At 48.0% G+C, this 18,722-nt stretch overlaps 1 protein-coding gene across 1 annotated transcript; it reads left to right on the forward strand.

Moving 5' to 3' along the window:
* The first annotated feature begins 15,172 nt into the window (after positions 1-15,172).
* On the forward strand, positions 15,173-16,459 carry LOC123058210 (expansin-A8). The gene is made up of 2 exons (XM_044481009.1): positions 15,173-15,419; positions 15,524-16,459. Exons 1-2 carry the CDS (start codon positions 15,293-15,295, stop codon positions 16,153-16,155), a joined length of 759 nt encoding a protein of 252 aa, XP_044336944.1. The 5' UTR covers positions 15,173-15,292; the 3' UTR covers positions 16,156-16,459.
* The last annotated feature ends 2,263 nt before the right edge of the window (positions 16,460-18,722 follow it).

Here is an 18,722-nt window from a genome sequence, read left to right on the forward strand (position 1 = left end):
ACTATCTTCCCCTCTTTTTGTCTTCTCCACAACCACCATTCTATTCCACATATAGTGCTATATCCATGGCTTACGCTCATGTATTGCGTGAAGATCGAAAAAGTTTTGAAAATGTCAAAAGTATGAAACAATTGCTTGGCTTGTCATCGGGGTTGTGCATGATTTAAATACTTTGTGTGGTGAAGATAGAGCATAGCCAGACTATATGATTTTGTAGGGATAGCTTTCTTTGGCCATGTTATTTTGAGAAGACATAATTGCTTTGTCAGTATGCTTGAAGTATTATTATTTTTATGTCAATATGAACTTTTGTCTTGAATCTTTTGAATCTGAATATTCATACCACAATTAAGAAGATTTACATTGAAATTATGCCAAGTAGCACTCCGCATCAAAAATTCTGTTTTTATCATTTACCTACTCGAGGACGAGCAGGAATTAAGCTTGGGGATGCTTGATACGTCTCCAACATATCTATAATTTTTGATTGCTCCATGCTATATTATCTACTGTTTTGGACTATATTGGGCTTTATTATCCACTTTTATATTATTTTTGGAACTAACCTATTAACCGGAGGCCCAGCCCAGAATTGCTCTTTTTTGCCTGTTTTAGGGTTTCGAAGGAAAGGAATATCAAACGGAGTCCAAACGGAATGAAACCTTCGAGAACGTGATTTTCTCACCGAATACAACTCAGGAGACTTGGACCCTACATCAAGGCACGTAACAGGAGGCCATGAGGTAGGGGGCGCGCCCTACCCCCCAGGTGCGCCCCCACCCTCGTGGGCCTCCTGTTGCTCCACCGACGCACTTCTTCCTCCTATATATATCCACGTACCCCCAAATGATCAGAGACGGAGCCAAAAACCTAATTCCACCGCTGCAACTTTCTGTATCCACGAGATCCCATCTTGGAGCCTGTTCCGGAGCTCCGTCGGAGGGGGCATCGATCACGGAGGGCTTCTACATCATCATCCAAGCCCCTCCGATGAATTGTGAGTAGTTTACTTCAGACCTACGGGTCCATAGTTAATAGCTAGATGGGTTCTTCTCTCTTTTTGGATATCAATGCAATGTTCTCCCCCTCTCTCGTGGAGATCTATTCAATGTAATCTTCTTTTTGCGGTGTGTTTGTTGAGACCGATGAATTGTGGGTTTATGATCAAGTCTATCTATGAATAATATTTGAATCTTCTCTGAATTCTTTTATGTATGATTGGTTATCTTTGCAAGTCTCTTCGAATTATCAGTTTGGTATGGCCTACTAGATTGGTTGTTCTTGCCATGGGAGAAGTGCTTAGCTTTGGGTTCGATCTTGCGGTGTCCTTTCCCAGTGACAGAAGGGGCAGCAAGGCACGTATTGTATCGTTACCATCGAGGATAACAAGATGGGGTTTTTATCATATTGCATGAAACTATCCCTCTACATCATGTCATCTAGCTTAAGGCGTCACTCTGTTTTTTACTTAATACTCTAGATGCATGCTGGATAGCGGTCGATGAGTGGAGTAATAGTAGTAGATGCAGGCAGGAGTCGGTCTACTTGTCTCGGACGTGATGCCTATATACATGATCATACCTAGATATTCTCATAACTATGCTCAATTCTGTCAATTGCTCAACAGTAATTTTTTCACCCACCGCAGAATACTTATGCTCTTAAGAGAAGCCACTAGTGAAACCTATGGCCCCCGGGTCTCTTTCTCATCATATTAATCTCCATTACTATATTACTGCTTTGCTTTTACTTTGCTTTTACTTTTTACTTTGCATCTCTATACCAACAATACCAAAAATATTATTTATCATCTCTATCAGATCTCACTTTCGTAAGTGGTCGTGAAGGGATTGACAACCCCTAAGCGCGTTGGTTGCGTTGAGCTGTTGTTTTTGTGTAGGTACGAAGGACTTGTGCGTGCCCTCCTACTGGATTGATACCTTGGTTCTCAAAAACTGAGGGAAATACTTACGCTACTTTGCTGCATCACCCTCTCCTCTTCGGGGAAATCCAACGCAGTGCTCAAGAGGTAGCAGTCGGCCGGTTCTCGGAACCAGTGGACGCCGCGAGAACGGCCACCCTGACCGCTGCCGGAGAAGTAAGGGACGAGGCCGCCTGCCCGGGTCCCCTCCCAAACCGGACCCATCACAGGTCCGCGGCACTGTCAAAACCACACCCTGCATCATCGGGCTCTTCACCCGCGGTGACACAACAGAAGGAGTAGGGGAACGGAGGGCTGCATGCCCATGATCGTCCCCACCCTCGACCGAAGTCGTCTCAGTGATAGTCGCGTCCAAACAACCATCCACAGAACCATTTGCCACTGCAAAGTCCAGGGGAGGGAGCGTGTGTTCTAACACATCATCACGCTCCACCTGATCACTCCAAAGTCTAGGAGGAGCAGAAGCAGGCTCAGACGAACCAAATTTCAAAGTGTTCATAGGCACAGTAGTAGATGATACAGCCCCATTCCCGAGCGTCTGCGAAGCGGAGCCCAGAACGTTGGACAACTCTCACCCACGATCCTCCTCTCGCACTTTCTTGTTACCCAAACCATCATCCTTATCAAGCATATCAACATCAGGCCCTGCCAAAGCCTCGGCGAACAGATCAGTGTCCTCAAATTCAATCTCAAGGTTATAAATCAGTGTTGGGGAACGTTGCAGAAAATTAAAAAATTTTCTACGGTTTCACCAAGATCCATCTATGAGTTCATCTAAGCAACGAGTCAAGGGAGAGAGTTTGCATCTGCATACCACTTGTAGATCGCGTGCGGAAGCTTGCAAGGTGATGATGTAGTCGTACTCGACGTGATTCGAATCACCGATGACCAAGTGCTGAACGGACAGCACCTCCGCGTTCAACACACGTACGGGACGGGAGACGTCTCCTCCTTCTTGATCCAGCAAGGGGGAAGGAGAGGTTGAGGAAGACAGCTCCACCGGCAGCATGACGGCGTGGTGATGGTGGAGAGGCAGTACTCCGACAGGGCTTCGCCAAGCACAAAACGGAGGAGGAGAGGTGTTGGGGAGGGGAGGGCTGCGCCTTGGAGGGTGGTACGGCTGCCCTCCCCTCACCCCTCTATTTATAGGGGGAAGGGAGAAGAGGGCCGGCCCCCTAGAACCCATCTAGGGGGTGCGGCGGCCTAGGGGAGAGGGGAGAGGGTGGCTTGCCCCCCAAGCCAAGGGGGCGCCCCCTCTAGGGTTCCCCCCCTCAACCCTAGGCGCATGGGCCCAAGGGAGGGGGTGCGGCCAGCCCACCAGGGGCTGGCTCCCTGCCCCACGCAGCCCATGTGGCCCCCCGGGAGGGGTGGCCCCTCCAGGTGGACCCCCGGAACCCTTCCGGTGGCCCCGGTACAATACCGGTATGACCCCGAAACTTCCCGGTGTCTGTTTGACAACTTCCCATATATAAATATTTACCTCCGGATCCTTCCGGATCTCCTCGTGACGTCCAGGATCCCATCCGGGACTCCGAACAACATTCGGTAGTCACATACTAGTCTTCCTAATAACCCTAGCATCACCGAACCTTAAGTGTGTAGACCCTACGGGTTCGGGAGACATGCAGACATGACCGAGACGCTCTCAGTCAATAACCAACAGCGGGATCTGGATACCCATGATGGCTCCCACATGCTCCTCGATGTTGTCATCGGATGAACCACGATGTCGAGGATTCGATCAAACCCTGTATGCAATCCCCTTTGTCAATCGGTACGTTACTTGCCCGAGACTCGATCGTCGGTATCCCAATACCTTGTTCAGTCTCGTTACCGGCAAGTCACTTTACTCGTACCGTAATGCATGATCCCGTGTCCAACACCTTGGTCACATTGAGCTCATTATGATGATGCATTACCGAGTGGGCCCAGAGATACCTCTCCGTCATACGGAGTGACAAATCCCAGTCTCGATCCGTGTCAACCCAACAGCTACTTTCGGAGATACCTGTAATGCACCTTTATAGTCACCCAGTTACGTTGTGACGTTTGATACACCCAAGGCACTCTTACGGTATCCGGGAGTTACACGATCTCATGGTCGAAGGAAGAGATACTTGACACTGGCAAAGCTCTAGCAAAACGAACTACACGATCTTTTATGCTATTCTTAGGATTGGGTCTTGTCCATCACATCATTCTCCTAATGATGTGATCCCGTTATCAATGACATCCAATGTCCATAGTCAGGAAACCATGACTATCTGTTGATCACAACGAGCTGGTCAACTAGAGGCTCACCAGGGACATATTGTGGTCTAAGTATTCACACGTGCATTACGATTTCCGGATAATACAGTTATAGCATGAATAAAAGACATTTATCATGAACATTGAAATATAATAATACTTTTATTATTGCCTCTAGGGCATATTTCCAACAGTCTCCCACTTGCACTAGAGTCACCAATCTAGTTACATTGTGATGAATCGAACACCCATAGAGTTCTGGTGTTGATCATGTTTTGCACGCGAGAGAGGTTTAGTCAGCGGATCTGCGACATTCAGATCCATGTGCACTTTGCAAATCTCTATATCTCCATCTTGAACATTTTCACGGATGGAGTTGAAACGACGCTTGATGTGCCTGGTCTTCTTGTGAAACCTGGGCTCCTTGGCGAGGGCAATAGCTCCAGTGTTGTCACAGAAGAGTTTGATCGGCCCCGACGCATTGGGTATGACTCCTAGGTCGGTGATGAACTCCTTCACCCAGATCGCTTCATGCGCTGCCTCCGAGGCTGCCATGTACTCTGCTTCACACGTAGATCCCGCCACGACGCTCTGCTTGCAGCTGCACCAGCTTACTGCTCCACCATTCAACATATACACGTATCCGGTTTGTGACTTAGAGTCATCCAGATCTGAGTCGAAGCTAGCGTCGACGTAACCCTTTACGACGAGCTCTTCGTCTCTTCCGTAAACGAGAAACATGTCCTTCGTCCTTTTCAGGTACTTCAGGATATTCTTGACCGCTGTCCAGTGTTCCTTGCCGGGATTACTTTGGTCTCTTGCTACCAAACTTACGGCAAGGTTTACATCGGGTCTGGTACACAGCATGGCATACATAATAGATCCTATGGCTGAAGCATAGGGGATGACACTCATCTCTTCTTTATCTTTTGCCGTGGTCGGTGACTGAGCCGAGCTCAATCTCACACCTTGTAACATAGGCAAGAACCCCTTCTTGGACTGATCCATTTTGAACCTCTTCAAAATCTTATCAAGGTATGTGCTTTGTGAAAGACCTATGAGGCGTCTCGATCTATCTCTATAGATCTTGATGCCTAATATATAAGCAGCTTTTCCAAGGTCCTTCATTGAAAAACACTTATTCAAGTAGGCCTTAATGCTGTCCAGAAATTCTATATTATTTCCCATCAAGAGTATGTCATCTACATATAATATGAGAAATGCTACAGAGCTCCCACTCACTTTCTTGTAAACGCAGGCTTCTCCATAAGTCTGCATAAACCCAAACGCTTTGATCATCTCATCAAAGCGAATGTTCCAACTCCGAGATGCTTGCACCAGTCCATAAATGGATCGCTGGAGCTTGCATACTTTGTTAGCGTTCCGAGGATCGACAAAACCTTCCGGCTGCATCATATACAGTTCTTCCTTAATATGCCCGTTAAGGAATGCCGTTTTGACGTCCATTTGCCATATCTCATAATCATAGTATGCGGCAATTGCTAACATGATTCGGACGGACTTCAGCTTCGCTACGGGAGAGAAAGTCTCGTCGTAGTTAATCCCTTGAACTTGTCGATAACCCTTAGCGACAAGTCGAGCCTTATAGATTGTAACATTACCATCCGCGTCCGTCTTCTTCTTAAAGATCCATTTGTTTTCTATCGCTCGCCGATCATCGGGCAAGTTTGTCAAAGTCCATACTTTGTTTTCATACATGGATTCTATCTCGGATTTCATGGCTTCAAGCCATTTGTTGGAATCCGGGCCCGCCATCGCTTCTTCATAGTTCGAAGGTTCATTGTTGTCTAACAACATGATTTCCAGGACAGGGTTGCCGTACCACTCTGGTGCGGAACGTGTCCTTGTGGACCTACGAAGTTCAGCAGTAACTTGATCCGAAGTACCTTGATCATCATCATTGTTTTCCTCTTCAGTCGGTGTGGGCATCACAGGAACGGTTTCCTGCGCTGCGCCACTTTCCCGCTCAAGAGGTAGTACTTCATCGAGTTCTACTTTCCTCCCACTTACTTCTTTCGAGAGAAACTCTTTTTCCAGAAAGCATCCGTTCTTGGCAACAAAGATCTTGCCTTCGGATCTTAAGTAGAAGGTATACCCGACAGTTTCCTTAGGGTATCCTATGAATACGCATTTTTCCGACTTGGGTTCGAGCTTTTCAGGTTGAAGTTTCTTGACATAAGCATCGCATCCCCAAAATTTTAGAAACGACAGCTTAGGTTTCTTTCCAAACCATAATTCATACGGTGTCATCTCAACGGATTTAGACGGTGCCCTATTTAAAGTGAATGTAGCTGTCTCTAGAGCGTATCCCCAAAATGATAGCGGTAAATCGGTAAGAGACATCATAGACCGCACCATATCCAATAGGGTGCGATTACGACGTTCGGACACACCGTTTCGCTGAGGTGTTCCAGGCGGCGTGAGCTGTGAAACGATTCCACATTTCCTTAAGTGTGTACCAAATTCGTGACTTAAGTATTCTCCTCCACGATCTGATCGTAAGAATTTTATCTTTCGGTCACGTTGATTCTCTACCTCATTCTGAAATTCCTTGAACTTTTCAAATGTCTCAGACTTGTGTTTCATTAAGTAGACATACCCATATCTACTCAAGTCATCTGTGAGAGTGAGAACATAACGATATCCTCCGTGAGCCTCAACGCTCATTGGACCGCACACATCGGTATGTATAATTTCCAACAAGTTGGTTGCTCGCTCCATTGTTCCGGAGAACGGAGTCTTGGTCATTTTGCCCAAAAGGCATGGTTCGCACGTGTCAAACGATTCATAATCAAGAGACTCTAAAAGTCCATCGGCATGGAGCTTCTTCATGCGCTTGACACCAATGTGACCAAGGCGGCAGTGCCACAAGTATGTGGGACTATCGTTATCAACTTTAAATCTTTTGGCATCTACACTATGAACATGTGTAATATTACGCTCGAGATTCATTAAGAATAAACCATTGACCATCGGAGCATGACCATAAAACATATCTCTCATATAAATCGAACAACCATTATTCTCAGACTTAAATGAGTAGCCATCTCGTATTAAACGAGATCCAGATACAATGTTCATGCTCAAACTTGGCACTAAATAACAATTATTAAGGTTCAAAACTAATCCCGTAGGTAAATGTAGAGGCAGCGTGCCGACGACGATCACATCGACTCTGGAACCATTCCCGACGCGCATCGGCACCTCGTCCTTCGCCAGTCTCCGTTTATTCCGCAGCTCCTGCTGTGAGTTACAAATATGAGCAACGACACCGGTATCAAATACCCAGGAGTTACTACGAGTACTGGTAAGGTACACATCAATCACATGTATATCAAATATACCTTTGGTGTTGCCGGCCTTCTTATCCGCTAAGTATTTGGGGCAGTTCCGCTTCCAGTGACCCTTCCCCTTGCAATAAAAGCACTCAGTCTCAGGCTTGGGTCCATTCTTTGACTTCTTCCCGGTAACTGGCTTACCAGGCGCGGCAACATCTTTGCCGTCCTTCTTGAAGTTCTTCTTACCCTTGCCCTTCTTGAACTTAGTGGTCTTATTGACCATCAACACTCGATGTTCTTTCTTGATTTCAGCCTCTGCTGACTTCAGCATCGAGAACACTTCAGGAATGGTCTTTTCCATTCCCTGCATGTTGTAGTTCATCACAAAGCTCTTGTAGCTTGGTGGGAGCGACTGGAGGATTCTGTCAATGACCGCCTCATCTGGGAGGTTAATGTTCAGCTGGGTCATACGGTTGTGCAACCCAGACATCTTCAGGATGTGCTCACTGACAGAACTGTTTTCCTCCATCTTACAACTGTAGAACTTGTCGGAGACGTCATATCTCTCGACCCGGGCATGAGCTTGGAAAACTAGTTTCAGCTCTTCGAACATCTCATATGCTCCGTGATGCTCAAAACGCTTTTGGAGCCCCGGTTCTAAGCTGTAAAGCATGCCGCACTGAACGAGGGAGTAATCATCAGCGCGAGACTGCCAAGCATTCATAATGTCTTGGTTCTCTTGGACGGGAGCGTCACCTAGCGGTCCTTCTAGGACATATTGTTTCCTGGCAGCTATGAGGATGATCCTCAGGTTCCGGACCCAGTCCGTATAGTTGCTGCCATCATCTTTCAGCTTGGTTTTCTCTAGGAACGCGTTGAAGTTCATGTTGACATTAGCGTTGGCCATTGATCTACAAGACATATTTGCAAAGGTTTTAGACTAAGTTCATGATAATAAAGTTCTAATCAAATTATGAACTCCCACTTAGATTAGACATCCCTTTAGTCATCCAAGTGTTACACGATCCGAGTCGACTAGCCCGTGTCCGATCATCACGTGAGACGGACTAGTCATCGTCGGTGAACATTTTCATGTTGATCGTATCTTCCATACGACTCGTGTTCGACCTTTCGGTCTCCGTGTTCCGAGGCCATGTCTGCACATGCTAGGCTCGTCAAGTTAACCCTAAGTGTTTTCGCTGTGTAAAACTGTCTTACACCCGTTGTATGTGAACGTAAGAATCCATCACACCCGATCATCACGTGGTGCTTAGAAGCGACGAACTGTAGCAACGGTGCACAGTTAGGGGAGAACACTTCTTGAAATTTTTGTAAGGGATCATCTTATTTACTACCGTCGTCCTAAGTAAACAAGATGCATAAACATAATAAACATCACATGCAATTATATAGTTGTGACATGATATGGCCAATATCATATAGCTCCATTGATCTTCATCTTCGGGGCTCCATGATCATCTTGTCACCGGCTTGACACCATGATCTCCATCATCATGATCTCCATCAGCGTGTCTTCATGAAGTTGTCACGCCAACGACTACTTCTACTTCTATGACTAACGTTTACCATAAAGTAAAGTAGTTTACATGGCGTTATTCAATGACACGCAGGTCATACAAAAAATAAAGACAACTCCTATGGCTCCTGCCGGTTGTCATACTCATCGACATGCAAGTCGTGAATCCTATTACAAAGAACATGATCTCATACATCACAATTCATCATTCATCACAACTTCTGGCCATATCACATCACATGATCAATCGCTGCAAAAACAAGTTAGACGTCCTCTAATTGTTGTTGCATCTTTTACGTGGCTGCAATTGGGTTCTAGCAAGAACGTTTTCTTACCTACGAATCACCACAACGTGATTTTGTCAACTTCTATTTACCCTTCATAAGGGTCCTGTTCATCGATTCCGCTCCAACTAAAGTGGGAGAGACAGACACCCGCCAGCCACCTTATGCAACTAGTGCATGTTAGTCGATGGAACCGGTCTCACGTAAGCGTACGTGTAAGGTTGGTCCGGGCCGCTTCATCCCACAATACCGTTGAGCAAGAAAAGACTAGTAGAGGCAAGTAAGATGACAAAATCCACGCCCACAACAAAATTGTGTTCTACTCGTGCAAAGAGAACTACGCATAGACCTAGCTCATGATGCCACTGTTGGGGAGCGTTGCAGAAAATTAAAATTTTTCCTACGGTTTCACCAAGATCCATCTATGAGTTCATCTAAGCAACGAGTCAAGGGAGAGAGTTTGCATCTACATACCACTTGTAGATCGCGTGCGGAAGCTTGCAAGGTGATGATGTAGTCGTACTCGACGTGATTCGAATCACCGATGACCAAGTGCTGAACGGACAGCACCTCCGCGTTCAACACACGTACGGGACGGGAGACGTCTCCTCCTTCTTGATCCAGCAAGGGGGAAGGAGAGGTTGAGGAAGACAGCTCCACCGACAGCACGACGGCGTGGTGATGGTGGAGAGGCAGTACTCCGACAGGGCTTCGCCAAGCACACAACGGAGGAGGAGAGGTGTTGGGGAGGGGAGGGCTGCGCCTTGGAGGGTGGTACGGCTGCCCTCCCCTCACCCCTCTATTTATAGGGGGAAGGGATAAGAGGGCCGGCCCCCTAGAACCCATCTAGGGGGGGTGCGGCGGCCTAGGGGAGAGGGGAGAGGGTGGCTTGCCCCCCAAGCCAAGGGGGCGCCCCCTCTAGGGTTCCCCCCCTCAACCCTAGGCGCATGGGCCCAAGGGAGGGGGTGCGGCCAGCCCACCAGGGGCTGGCTCCCTGCCCCACGCAGCCCATGTGGCCCCCGGGGAGGGGTGGCCCCTCCCGGTGGACCCCTGGAACCCTTCCCGTGGCCCCGGTACAATACCGGTATGACCCCGAAACTTCCCGGTGTCTGTTTGACAACTTCCCATATATAAATCTTTACCTCCGGATCCTTCCGGATCTCCTCGTGACGTCCAGGATCCCATCCGGGACTCCGAACAACATTCGATAGTCACATACTAGTCTTCCTAATAACCCTAGTGTCACCGAACCTTAAGTGTGTAGACCCTACGGGTTCGGGAGACATGCAGACATGACCGAGACGCTCTCAGTCAATAACCAACAGCGGGATCTGGATACCCATGATGGCTCCCACATGCTCCTCGATGTTGTCATCGGATGAACCACGATGTCGAGGATTCAATCAAACCCTGTATGCAATCCCCTTTGTCAATCGGTACGTTACTTGCCCGAGACTCGATCGTCGGTATCCCAATACCTTGTTCAGTCTCGTTACCGGCAAGTCACTTTACTCGTACCGTAATGCATGATCCCTTTCCAACACCTTGGTCACATTGAGCTCATTATGATGATGCATTACTGAGTGGGCCCAGAGATACCTCTCCGTCATACGGAGTGACAAATCCCAGTCTCGATCCGTGTCAACCCAACAGCTACTTTCGGAGATACCTGTAATGCACCTTTATAGTCACCCAGTTACGTTGTGACGTTTGATACACCCAAGGCACTCTTACGGTATCCGGGAGTTACACGATCTCATGGTCGAAGGAAGAGATACTTGACACTGGCAAAGCTCTAGCAAAACGAACTACACGATCTTTTATGCTATGCTTAGGATTGGGTCTTGTCCATCACATCATTCTCCTAATGATGTGATCCCGTTATCAATGACATCCAATGTCCATAGTCAGGAAACCATGACTATCTGTTGATCACAACGAGCTGGTCAACTAGAGGCTCACGAGGGACATATTGTGGTCTAAGTATTCACACGTGTATTACGATTTCCGGATAATACAGTTATAGCATGAATAAAAGACATTTATCATGAACATTGAAATATAATAATACTTTTATTATTGCCTCTAGGGCATATTTCCAACAATCAGGCCCTTATGTGTCCACTTAACCAAGTCTGGCACAAACTCAATGTCCAGAATACTCACCAGCAGTCTGGCCACCCCGTTAGCTTGGGTAAAGGCCATATCCACCCTCTCAGTTTTTCCAACCAGTGTCCCCAAACTAGCAGCGACTCGAACATCATTCAGCAGCTTCGAAGGAGCCCCCGAGAATTGTAACCAAACCTGAGTAAGAGGCTTGCCCGTTGGCTCAACCTTCTTCCACTCATGGAACTCCAGGATGCACTCGGTGCCAGGCACTCTGCACAACCCAAAGCTCAGAAGTCGCTGCAAGTCCTCAGATGTAGGGAAGTCAACCTTATATATGTTGGCCTCAAGTCTGATAAGCTCCCACTGAAAGTTACCTGGAGCTAACTCATTAAGCCACTGCAGAATCTGAGCCTCAGACAAATCACCCTTAGTGACTTTGACAACCCCCGTGGTCATGCTCTGAGGCGCCTCTAGGATCTCCATCTCACTAGGAGACTCAAAGAACATCAACTCGGCACAGCAAACTCCGTAGATGGTAAAACTCGGCATTGGTGCACTCAATATCGGGCACTCCCCCATAGCATGTGCTGGTTTGAGGCAAGTGTCACATAACTCAGTAACACACTCGGCAATAAAATGACCCTTGTCACCACAACGATAGCAAATCAACTTCTCCTTTTTGCGAGCCCATTTGGAAGCTCTATCACTCTCTGACTTGTCAGTTGTAATGACAGAGCCCATCGCCATGGGTTCAGTCGGAGGCACCTCAGCATGAGCCAAAGCTGTCACCGCGTCCATTACCTGACCGGACAACTCTGACGTCTGCCCGGAAACAACCACCTCCGAGGAGCCCGACGGCTCAACAACAGCGGGCGGTGGAGGCTGACGGTAGTGGTTTCTGCCACCACGACCACCACGAAAACCTCGGTAACCACCTCTCTGCCGGTAATCTAGGCCAGATGCCCCCTCAACAAAACCACCAGGAGGGCCGTAAAAAGGCCGGTCAGTCGTTCCATCACTCTGCCATGCATATCCATGCCTGCCGCCCGCCGCCGACGAGCCCCGATGCTGCCCATCACCATACGCGTCATAACCATCATCACCCCATTGTCCTTGCGGCGGTCCACGGCCACCACGGTTTGCCGGGAAGCGAGGTTGTCCCGCGCCACCAGAACCCACATGCGCCGGCGGTCTAGTCCGAGACGCGGGAAGCGTCCCCGCACTCTGAGTCGGTGGTGCGTTCGTCGTTTGCGCAGACCCCACCCTTTTCTGCGGTGGCTGCGCAACGACGTGCAGCAGCGGCACTGCCCGAGGCTGGTGCACGCTTGCTTGCGGCTGCTGCCGAGGCTCCGCCACAGCGGTCCCGGGCATCGGCGGCCTAGTCCCCTGCGCTCCCACGCCTCGACCCGCGGAGGCTAACACAGGCAGCAGAACAACCAACCCAGGCGCCGGCGACCGAAGCCCCCGTGAACCACCGCCGCGACCCGCAGCGGTCGGCACGGGCACTGGAGGCCGCGATCCCGGCGGACCACTACCTCCACGCCCAGCCATGGCCACTATGGGAGGAATCCGAGCGACGCGACCCTGTCCACACGCAGGGAAGCCCGGCACCGCGCAACGACGTGAAACCCTAGGGGGTGGCGGCGATGAGCAACGAGAACGATGATCGAGCAGCTGGATGCATGGGTCATCGTAAACATTAGAGATGGATTCCGGTTTAGCCTTGGCCTCATACCCAACTAACCCCGGCCCACTCGGTTACAGCAAGTTTTGGGCCCAATGCCCATCAGCAGTCCGGCCCACTGGCGCCGTAACCACATCCAGCCCATCGTGGCCGATCAAAAAATTCAAACGCTGGATCCACGCCTCGCGGATCTCAGCCGACCGTCCGGCCGCCGGCGCCGGCACCACCTTCGCCGCAGGCCGCCTCTTCTTCTTTCTCTGAACCAGTGTCCAAGCTCCCGCCTCGAAATAATCTGAAAGTGTAGGTTTCAGGAGACTCACCTTAGGTAACGGACCGCGCCAAGGACGAATCGCCGTTGCCGCCGTACGCCGATGGACGACTCGCCGGACGATCTCGACCTTATCCTCCTCCTGCAGGCCCAACCTCGCCGGATCATCTCAAGGGATCGACAAGTCCACGAGCAACGCCACCTCGTCTTCGTGGTACCCAACTCTGAACGCCTCGCAGATCGCGTCTGACGGCGTTGGAGATCCCGCCGGCGGCTCCTCGCCGTCCGAGTCACCGTTGTCGTCTTCCGCGTCCCCGGCGCCGTCCAACAGCGCCCAGAACCGGCCCTCAACCCGCCGTTCCCGTCGGCAGAGGTCGCCCTCGGAGGTGCCCCGCGAGTCGCCCCGCTAGTCGCTATAGCTGGTTGGTGTGGGGTGGGGTGGGGTTGTACCGAAGCGGGGCTGTTCAAGTATATGTCTATTTCACGGCAGGGCAATCATCCCAAGTTCCCAACCAACCAAAGGTGGTTGTCAAATAGCATCGGATACGATATAACGTGCATATGAAATCTCTCATGATTGACCTTGATTTATGTAGTTACGAGTTGCTTGATCCAAGTCGTACGTATACGGTATACCTACGGAATTATTCGGTGAGTCAGGACTTGGTAATCGTTAGCCCGGCCGGTTTTTGCGCTTGAGCATGTGCTATACCTGTACGCACCTAACTGAGAAACATAGGCATAGCGTGTCGTGCATAAAGAATTGCGTGAACCGCGACGGTTCCGGATGGTACTACCAGGTACGGCCCTGAAATCATGCATGGCAACTTATTCTACAGCACGGAGCATGTTCTGTGCTCGATCGTCGGCACATAAAATGTCAACCGTCGAGTGTCAGCCTGCTTGCACTGCACTTTTTTTTCCCAATCACACTTGCATTGTACTGCTACTATTGCTACACTACGCAAGAATGTGACACACTTTGGCATGGAAGCTCACCGTGTAGCACGCTTTGACTTTAGGCGCAAATTGCATTGAACCGTGTAATCGAAAAAACGGAGTGGATTGATCGATATTTAGAAAGTTAGCTAGAGTAAAATACCAGTCTTCTGTAGCAGTAGACGTAGTAATCAGCCGTAACTTTTGTTGCTGGTTTTGTTGTACTATTACGATGCAGCGTTTTTCTTACTATCAACATCCATATATGAAAATATTCTCATTTTGACGGAAAACAATAATCCTCAGAGTATCAGAGTATCAGAGTATTCGTGATTTTCAACGATCAAATATTCGAAAAGTGAACTTGGTTCGGCTTGGCAGAACAGCACGTCATTTTGCGGTGATCAAACTACTGGAGTAACTCCACCGTTGGCGCTGAAAACTCACAGGACAGGGCGGGCAAGCTATATATGACATGCTCATCACCTCACAGGTGACTTCGTCCGCTCATAAGCAGCCGGGAGAAGGCACATGCCACATGAACACCGGTTATCCGGAATCTTATATATAATAGGCAGCACAAAATTTTGCTCTGCGATACATTAGCGTTCGATCCAATCCAATCATGAACTCAACGTGCAGCTGCGCCAAAAGTCAAGAGCAGCCTACCATGCACGCAGCCGAGATACTCGCTTCTCAAAGAAAACACCGACGCGCGAAGCACGCTCGCTTTCACACTGCAAATATCCCCTTGCAACATGAAATGTCAATACGCCTCTCGTGGCCCCGTCAGCCGGTCGGTAGCGACCGAATGATGAATACTGTAGCGTAGTTGCAACTCCAGTTGCTTGCACCAAGGGCAGTATATATATAGGCGTGCCGACACATGCTTCTGCACAACAGTTAAGCCAGAGACATTGCAAGCAGGGTACGATCTTGCATCAGTACCATCTTGCTCGGCCGGATCGAACGCCGACGACATGGCGGTCATCAAGATGCTCGTGCTCCCGGCGCTGTGCGCATTGCTGCTCAGAGCAGCGTCGGCGGCTCAATGGACGCCCGCCCACGCGACGTTCTACGGCGGCGGCGACGCGTCCGGCACCATGGGTGAGTCGATTCGGCTCGTCGCTCGGCATCTTTTCCGCCAAATTTTCTAGTTAGCTCCATGGCTTATGCTGACATGCGCCCATGCACGGATCTCATCTCATCAGGCGGCGCCTGCGGGTACGGCAACCTGTACGGCGCGGGGTACGGCACGCGGACGACGGCGCTGAGCACCGCCCTGTTCAACAACGGCGCGTCGTGCGGGGCGTGCTTCACGATCGCGTGCGACACGCGCAAGTCGCGGATGTGCAAGCCGGGGGCCTCCATCACCGTCACGGCCACCAACTTCTGCCCGCCCAACTACGCGCTCGCCGGCGGCGACAACGGCGGCTGGTGCAACCCGCCGCGGCAGCACTTCGACATGGCCCAGCCGGCGTGGGAGACCATCGCCGTCTACAAGGCCGGCATCGTCCCCGTCAACTACAGGAGGGTGCGCTGCCAGCGGAGCGGCGGGATCAGGTTCACCATCAACGGCCACAGCTACTTCGAGCTGGTGCTGGTGACCAACGTGGGCGGCAGCGGCGGCGTGGCGCAGATGTGGATCAAGGGCTCCCGCACCAACTGGATGGAGATGAGCCGGAACTGGGGCGCAAACTGGCAGAGCAACGCCAACCTCGACGGCCAGAGCCTCTCGTTCCGCGTCAAATCCGACGACGGCCGCGTCGTCACGGCCAACGACGTCGCGCCGCCCGGGTGGTGGTTCGGCGGCACGTACACGTCCGGGGCTCAGTTGTACTGACCCGATCCGTGTGCATATCCATGCTGCATGAAACCAAATTTAAACGGTATTCGTGTAATCACCTGCAGCTTATCGGTGGCCAAATTAACCAGACGATCGATCGAGAAGACCACGCCGCCTGCACTGCACGAATGATGTTTCTGTACGTATACTGAACAGTATGTTTCTGGGTTGTGTGTTGTTCCATTGATCAGTGTATTTGGCTACCGGCTGGATATTCACGCATGTTCAGCCGCAGGAATGTGCTTTTTTTTACAAAGTATATATGTTTCTGTCTATATATAAGCTTACTGCATTGTGAGTATCAAAAGCATACTGTTTTCTCTCTCTGGCTCTCTAGAATCATGCAAAAAATAAATAAGAAATGGTTTTGCTGAATCAAACTTGTCTAGATATTTTCCAGTGTGAAAGTTGACATTGGCCCACGTGTCAGCCCTCTATTGGCGAGCATCGTCCACAAACCTGGTTTCTTCTTCTTCTTCTTCTTCTTTTTTTTTTGCGGAAAGAGCCTGGTTTCTTTACTAACACGGGAAGGTGAATGCCCATTAAGATTAAAATCCCGGCCCACAATTCAGGCGAGCTAAAACCCACGACCCTACGATAAATCGTAGCGACTATTTGTGGCATTAAGCGACGCTCCAGCTTTCGATCGCGCACAAACAAACGCAGCGCACTAGCCACTGCGCCACGCCAAAGGTTCGTGATAGTGGCTAGGACACGACCCACTTGAAGCACAACGCGCCGGTTTTCTCCTGTCTTTTTTCGTTTTTTTCTTCTTTGTTTTTTTTTTTCATTTCTTTGCTTTTGTTTCTTCATTTTCTTGTTCTTCGTTTTTCTTCATCTTTTCATTATCCGAACGCTTATTCGACACTTTTCAAATACTTGTTTTACATTTTAACACTTGTTCAACACTTTTCAAATACTCGTTCAACATTTTTTGTTTTTTGTTTTTCTCTTGTTTCATTTGGTTTTCTTCTCTTTTTTTTGCACTCTTTCTTCTTTCTTCTCAGATCAAAATTGTTTATTTCTTGTTCATTTCCTTTTTTCTCCATTTTTTGTTTGGTTTTATTTTTTTCTTCTTCATTTTTTGTTTTTCATGTGTGTTTTCTTATGTTTTTTCACTCTACATTTTCATACATGTCAAAAAAAAAACTGTAACAAGCTATCACCATTTTTTGTATACACATTTAACATTGTCCGAACGCTTTTTCAACATCTTTCAAATACGTGTTCAACATTTTAATACTTATTCATCATTTTTTTAAATACTTGTTCAACATTTTTAATACTTATTCAACATTTTTAAATACTCATTCAACATTTTTAATACCTATTCAACATTTTTTAAATAATTGTTCAATATTTTTAATACTTATTCAACATTTTCAAATAGTTGTTGAACATTTTTCAAATTCTTGTTCAACATTTTTGTAATACTTGTTCAACATTTTTCATATACTCGTTCAATAATTTTTAATACCTATTCAACATTTTTCAAATACTTGTTTGACATTTTTAATATTTATTCAATAGTTTTCAAATACTTGTTCAACCGTTTTCGAATTATTTTTCAATTTTTTAAATACTTATTCAACATTTTTTCAAATGTGTTTTTGAAGAGTGTTTTTTTGTAATATATATATGGAGAGAGAGAGAATATATTAAAGTATAAAAAAAGTATGAAAATTACAAAAAATGAGAACAAAAAATAGAAAGAAAAAAAATAGGTTGTGGCTCTTGCACCGCTAGACCTGCTGTCTGCGGCCTAGTCGGGCGATTCCTGAAGGAAATATGCCCTAGAGGCAATAATAAAATTATTATTTATTTCCTTATATCATGATAAATATTTATTATTCATGCTAGAATTGTATTAACCGGAAACATAATACATGTGTGAATACATAGATAAACAGAGTGTCACTAGTATGCCTCTACTTGACTAGCTCGTTGATCGAAGATGGTTATGTTTCCTAACCATAGACATGAGTTGTCATTTGATTAACGGGGTCACATCATTAGGAGAATGATGTGATTGACTTAACCCATTCAATTAGCTTAGCAATTGATCGTTTAGTTTGTTGATATTGCTTTCTTCATAACTTATACATGTTCCTATGACTATGAGATTATGCAACTCCTGTTTACCGGAGGAACACTTTGTGTGCTACCAAACGTCATAACGTAACTGTGTGATTATAAAGGTGCTCTACAGGTGTCTCCAAAGGTACTTGTTGGGTTGGCGTATTTTGATATTAGGATTTGTCACTTCGATTGTCGGAGAGGTATCTTTGGGCCCTCTCGGTAATGCATATCACTTAAGCCTTGCAAGCATTGCAACTAAATGAGTTAGTTGCGGAATGATGTATTACGGAACGAGTAAAGAGACTTGCCGGTAACGAGATTGAACTAGGTATTAGATACCGACGATCGAATCTCGGGCAAGTAACATACCGATGACAAAGGGAACAACGTATGTTGTTATGCGGTCTGACCGATAAAGATCTTCATAGAATATATGGGAGCCAATATGAGCATCCAGGTTCCGCTATTGGTTATTGACCGGAGAC

Source organism: Triticum aestivum, chromosome 3A (genome assembly GCF_018294505.1).
Source record: "Triticum aestivum cultivar Chinese Spring chromosome 3A, IWGSC CS RefSeq v2.1, whole genome shotgun sequence".
NCBI classification, from domain to species: domain Eukaryota; kingdom Viridiplantae; phylum Streptophyta; class Magnoliopsida; order Poales; family Poaceae; genus Triticum; species Triticum aestivum.

Excerpts from the sequence above, each read along its gene's own strand:
- LOC123058210 (XM_044481009.1), top strand. The coding sequence starts at position 15,293 with ATGGCGGTCATCAAGATGCTCGTGCTCCCGGCGCTGTGCGCATTGCTG. Across the intron at positions 15,420-15,523 it reads CGACGCGTCCGGCACCATGG|GCGGCGCCTGCGGGTACGGC; the intron begins GTGAGTCGATTC and ends TCATCTCATCAG.